Here is a 6,434-nt window from a genome sequence, read left to right on the forward strand (position 1 = left end):
GTTCTATTTCTCTCCCTTCCTCTCGTTATCTTTATCTTTCTCTCTTCCTTCTATCTTCTTGCTTTCTATCTTCTTGCTCCGTGCATTGATTAAAGGTAACTTCCCATCAAGAACGTGGAGTGACTGAGGAAATCATTGTCGCCAGAGTTTCTTATGTTCCGCCTATAAACTAAAAATTCGAATCTAGGGAAATATTTTGAGGCTTTTTCATATAAGCGCATTCATCATCGGTTTGTTAAGGAGTTGGCTGCGAAAAGTAACGACGTCATAAACAGTAGTCATTAATTCAGTTTGAGTTTTTAAGTGCACTTTATGCACAGAAAGTCTAATCGGGACTTGATCCAGACTTTAGACTGGGATACGATCCACCGGGTATCGAACCTTGATTAGGAGGCTACGACGTATTTACTACGTCACCGGGTAGGCTCTGAGAACAATTGGGGAGCTACTCTTAAAGATGTGGTGCGCACGGGGGGACAGGGGGCATTTGCCCATTCCTAACACTCTCTCTTAGAAATTTAGTGTATGGAAATCTTAGTACCGTTATGAAACAATATCATTCTCTTCAAAAATTTAAGTATTTTGAAGTAACTACGACGGGTTTATTTCCTATGTAATTGGACTTCGTTCTCCAGCAAATTACTTGTTATTAAAACTCATGCATTTCATTGGTTAGCCTAGTTTTGTTCCACCTATGTGGTCGCAGAATATAGTGGTCACACATTAAAAATGAAATCATTTGTAGTTGTTTTGAATCTGCTGTACAGGATCAACGAAGTTAGTAATGTGTTTTATGAAGCGTATATTGATACAATTGTAGGTTGAATTTCATCATCTGCAAATATGCTGTCTAAAGAAACAAGCTGCCGGAGTACTAAGTGATCTGAGTGTACGAAATCATATTTACATGTAAATCAGTCTGAACCACAGAGGAGGAAAATATGAGGAAAATATGCCACAACTAGAGTGATTTTTGGTGGGTCTGGGTGCACACAATATTCGCCCATGTTTAGTACACATCACTACAATAAAACAATGAGTTGGCATGATGTTTTTCTCTCTCCGACTGAAATTTTATCAAGGCTTTTGTCCCCTTAATCAGAGGGTCTGCGCACGCTTATGGTTGTGGTAGATTCTGGTTTAGAAAGGCAAAAACAGGGGCGCTGGGACTCGATGCATTGACCCCCTAATGAAAAGCTGCTTAGGGACCTTCAAAGGGCTGTTGTCCTGCGCATTTTAATTACGTCAATCTTCATCCGATATCCACTTTCCTGCCATTTTCAGCTAATCGCGACGATGAGGATGATATGATGAAATGACACCCACAAAGGACACCCAGGAACAATTTGAAACCCGGGATCCGTAACGACGTAAACGCACGGTGCTAACCACTCCACCACGGAGGTCGGCGAATTAGATAAATCGTGACTGTGATCATGAGCTGGTGAAACTGTTCAGCCTTATCCTGGATTCGAACCCAGGAACCTCAAAAGAGTTTGTCAAACTTTGTTTTTAAGTCTACTGCATGTTCACGTTCATCGGGACTTTCCCTACACTTTCGAGTGGTCTAAGAACATTGTGCAATGTGCCTTCACGGAGATCGAACCCAGAATACCTGTTTCCGAAGGCGACGGTGTTACCACTTAAAAAGTAGAATATAATAGAATATACTAGGTTTATTTCAGTATGAGCCTTTGCGGCTGTACACACATTTCCATACATCAATGATTTTTTTTCTATTTTCCTCTCCCCCCCAACCATATGTCCTCACATGTTCAACTTTACCTTTCATATTAATTGTGGGTGGTTCTCCCACTACTATCTATCAACCTCTTTTTCTCTCATACGTTTACACTTATAGCACTACTTATTATGTCAAAAAGAAGCTTTCTGCACACCGTTCTCAGGCACTTTCACTCATCCTGTCCCTCAACTTATTCGCCCTCTTTGTCCAGACGTAATGTAGGAAGGTTCCCAGGTCCATTTTTGAGTTTCGTCCCTTCCAGCCATTTCCCTCCCCGTAATGGTCCTCATTATCCCCTCCATTTTTGATTCGTTCATATCCCTCATTGATTGATTGATTTCCTTTATTTTACTTTGCTTTTTGTGCCACTTTTGGCTAATTTGGGGATGAGTGATGACATTATGAAATTGACGAAACATCCATGCCCAGGACGGGATTCGAACCAGGGACCCCTCGCGTCGTAGCGCTATGTGCTAACCACTCCGCCACGGGGACCGGCTTCATATTTACGTATTCCCGTCATAGTCTCTGCTGTTTCTTTGCACTGGAGGAATTGATTGATTGATTGACTTGGTATTTTAAGTCCACTTTGTGCACAGTAAGGCTAATCGGGACTGGACCTACAGTTTAAAGTGGGATCCGAACCACTATGTGCCTCCACCGGGTATCAAACTCGGGACCCCTGGAGGAGAATGTGGAATAGTAGTCATTGGGGACTTTGCCCCCCATCTTATAACTTAACCATCTAGAAATTTGATCTAAGGTGACCTGTTACTAGGGTTGGCACAGTCTACCAGCATGCTAATTTTCGAATATCCATCTATTGTAGTGTTTGCAAAATTAATTGGATATTATCCATTGTATAGTGCTTCTAGTCGAACCTACTGTACGGCTACGTTTTGCAAGAGAACACATCTTCTCTCGTCTTCAGGGCAATTAATTTGTTTTTATCGATAATGGTGATTGAATATGCGACAGACGACTTGTAATTTACTAAAACTTCTGGACGCCTACGCGAAATAGTTAATTAGTGCAGTATAATAAATCAATAATCTATCGTAGGTTCGATCCCCACCACTGGCAAAAAAAAAGTTCACCTACAGACGAGAGATGATTTGCTCTCTCGAAGCGCTATAATACAGAGTGGTTATAAAAATTAAGAGTTATGTCGTATGTTTTTGTTTTACAATAAGGACGCCAGTTCCCACTCAGTAAAAATGTCGAATTAATGACTCATTGTCTGTACTCACCTGATGTATCACCTAATGACTTCTTTTTGTCCCCACACATGAAAAATAAGATGCGTGGTGAGCGATTTGTGTCGTCTGAAGCAGCTGTTGACGCATTCTGAACAGCAGTTTCTGAGGTATCAGCTTCAGAGTGGAAAAAATGTTTTCAAAATTGGTTTGAGCGTATGCAAAAGTGTCTCCATATTAAGGGTGAATACTTTGAAAAACAATATAGCCATTCCTAGAATTTCACATGTCTTTTTTCATATTGATTGCAGAAACTATTCCAGCAGCCCTCTATACGTTATCCTAGAAAACAATGTATCTCAAATTTGTCAATATTAAAATAGAGGACATTTCAAAGAATGAAATAGCAACACTGTTATAGGAGATGCACGGTATTTCTCTGTGGACCATAAATTAGTAAAACTACAAGGAGAAAGTTGAAGAGCCAAGGATCAAATCTCGGCTAACCACATACACTCTTACGCGACCGAAATCACAGCCAGTTTGCACACGACGAATGCAAAGCTTTGGCAAAGTTTTTCCCCATAGCTGCTTATGCATAAATAAGATACCAGAGGCTGGAATGATGAGCGAGTGCGATAAGCAATCAACTTTCGACCTTCGCCACCGAACTTCTCAGGTTCGAATCCTGACATGGGCACGTCACTGTGAGTGTCCTTCATCAAGTTCATCTTATCATCACTCAACCTCTTCGTCGCGATTAGTCAAAAAGTGGTAAAAGAATGAAAAATACAAATACAGGGAGAAGTTTGATCCAAAGTACTTCCAAACTGTCGAACGAGAGACACCAGACACGTTGATTGATTTAGTTTGTTTTACTTCGCTGTTCTGCCACTTTTAGCAAATCGCGAAGATGAATGATGATATAATGAAATTGATGAAGGGACACCCACAAAGAACAATCATGCCAAGCCGAGATTTGAACCCGGGACCCCTGTGAAAACCACTCCGCGACGGATATCGGCAGAACACCACACAGAAGGTGTATGGATGATTGAATTTCAGAATCAATGACAAGATTTGGAAGCTACTTCCTGCACACTTTTAAAGTAAGATCGGAATCACTTAAGTGTCCCCCAGTGGGAATCGAGCCCTCAACATCTTGTCTTTTAACCTCGGGAGCACTCACCCAAGACGTTAGCACAGCGCGCTATGACGCCAGGGACGTCGGGTGGCCGTTCATTTTGAGTGCCCTTCATCAATTTCTACATGCATCACTCATCATCATCGTCGCGATTAGTCAAAGTGGCAGAAAAACGACGTAAAATAACGTGATTCATGGAATCAAACCCTTGTCACGATGACGTATCCAAGTCTTATAATATTGAGTTTTACTAAGAGCACTTTATGCACAGATAGGCTAATCGGGACTGGACCTACAGTTTAAAGTGGAAACTGAACCACCAGGTATCTTGTACTATTCTAACAAGGGTTGTTAAAGGTCCAGTAATTTTAAATACGTAAATTCAATTCCGGTCCACGAGAGACAATCAGCAATCGTAAATGGGTTCTGGACCGTAAAGAACCCTTTTTATCTATAAAGTATTTCAATTCGGTCCAGGCACCTTTAAATTCTAATGGGTTTTATTGGGTTCCACAACAGAACTGGAACCTTTCTTATCGCACAATTTAAATTCGGTCCAAGTTAAGTATTGTATCATTGAAGCAAAGGTTCTTCAACCGTATTTAAATTGATTCGGAGAAACAGGTTCCTGGACCGAATTGGGAACGACTGAAGATGACCGGACCCCTCTCCGAATTCTTCATATTTGGAATACTTACTAATTGAGCTCTCCTAATCACGAATCTGAAGTTAAAAGTTGTCGGAAACTTCTAGAAATTGCTAAATAAGCAGAAATAAGGCGTTAGTTTTCGGAATGGTAACGGTCGATTTTACCGAATTTTTTTGTTTCACAAGGAAATATATATAATCCTGATACTATCACGACACCAAATTTTAACTGTTTGCCTAACCTAACCACACGTCAATGGTTCGCAATTATTTTGCAATTTCTAGACGTTTCAGACAAATTTTAACTTCAGATTCGTCATTAGCAGGGGTCCGGTCATCTTAAGTCATACCCATGATTCGAACATGAAGAATAATTTGAACACTTACTGCCATTCAACCTCGCAGCTCCATGCACCAGAAGCTTGTCCGTACAGCATCCACTTCGACTTGGTTCCGACGAGCACGCACCAAGAGTTTCCGGCGAACCATCACGCCTCCAGTTGGTTCCGGGATCCGCACCGCAAAGTTCCTTCCCGGTGCACTCCTCGGTTCGAACACACGCACCGACCACCAGCACCACAAACGCGACGGCCAACATACCGAAGGTCATACACTTGCACAGCTCAACCAGTCAGATGTTTTCAGCGACACAGCCGAAGATGGTCTAAGCACACCACCCAGGCCAGCGGGAGATTATATAACACCACGTAAACACACAGGCCTTATCGAAAGACAACACGCGGATGGTTAGGGAACTCTGTTCCCATCCCCCCCCCCACCTATCATCCCCTCCACTATTTCCTGCTCAACGCCAACAGAAGACCATTACCAAGAAGAAGTGTGTGCACAGTTGAAAGCGCGTGACCTTGGCTACGATTAACATAAGAAATAGAAAGAAAGCAGTTACGTGAATCACCGATTCGGTCATCTCAATCTGAACAATTAGATCTGTATCTTAATTCAGACCCATTCCACAACAGCGTCAGATTTACGCACAAGATAGCCCATCAGCGTATATAGGTTATTGGTGTTTGAGCTTGTTTTGTTTATTGTTCTGAATGCAAGCAAGGGCTGTCGCTCCGTTACACAACCCTTCTGAGCGTCCACTGTATGCACAAGGCAGCATACGCCTTTCTGAGTACAAAGACATTACGAAATATTTATCTCCGTCATCCGTTTCTCGACCGCGCTGTCTCGTCTTTGGAAAGTTGTAAGGCATTGGCCCTCTCTGTTTACGAACTGCATTGGTGGTGATGAAGTCGTGTGGATTCAGGAAAGGAAAAATATAGGAATTGAATGCGTTGACGGACTGGTCGGAGTTGGTGATTGTCATTCATATATCGCTGACCCCATTTGCGACAATTTCCTACCTGTAGGACTCGTATTCCGGAGGTCGTCGGTTCGAATCCCGAGCACGACCATCCTGGTTTTGTCAATTAAGACAAAATTTGATTGATTGAATTGGTGTTTTAAGTCCACTTTATGCACAGTAAGGCTAATCGGGACTGGAACTACAGTTTAGAGTGGAATCCGAAGCACTATGTGCCTCCACCGGAAGACGAAATTTGAGATGATATAGTCACCGGCACGATGTTAGTATACTCTGTCTCGGGAATCTGTGAAGCAAGGCCTCGCATAACGGAAGAAAAGGGGAGCAAGCGAGTGTTTGGAGCAAAGCAGTGAGCGATTCTGCAAAAGGCTT

At 42.2% G+C, this 6,434-nt stretch overlaps 1 protein-coding gene across 1 annotated transcript in view; it reads right to left on the reverse strand.

Moving 5' to 3' along the window:
• The window catches only part of LOC145993742 (nose resistant to fluoxetine protein 6-like), a 50,102-nt gene extending 44,661 nt beyond the window's left edge, over positions 1-5,441 (reverse strand). Inside the window, exon 1 of the mRNA XM_083129493.1 lies at positions 5,120-5,441. Coding sequence (XP_082985619.1) covers positions 5,120-5,342 — 223 coding nt within the window. The 5' untranslated portion in view covers positions 5,343-5,441. The remainder of the gene's footprint in view (positions 1-5,119) is intronic.
• Between the last annotated feature and the right edge of the window lie 993 nt (positions 5,442-6,434).

This window comes from Lepisma saccharinum, chromosome 10, assembly GCF_977018435.1.
Source record: "Lepisma saccharinum chromosome 10, izLepSacc3.1, whole genome shotgun sequence".
Taxonomy (NCBI): Eukaryota; Metazoa; Arthropoda; class Insecta; order Zygentoma; family Lepismatidae; genus Lepisma; species Lepisma saccharinum.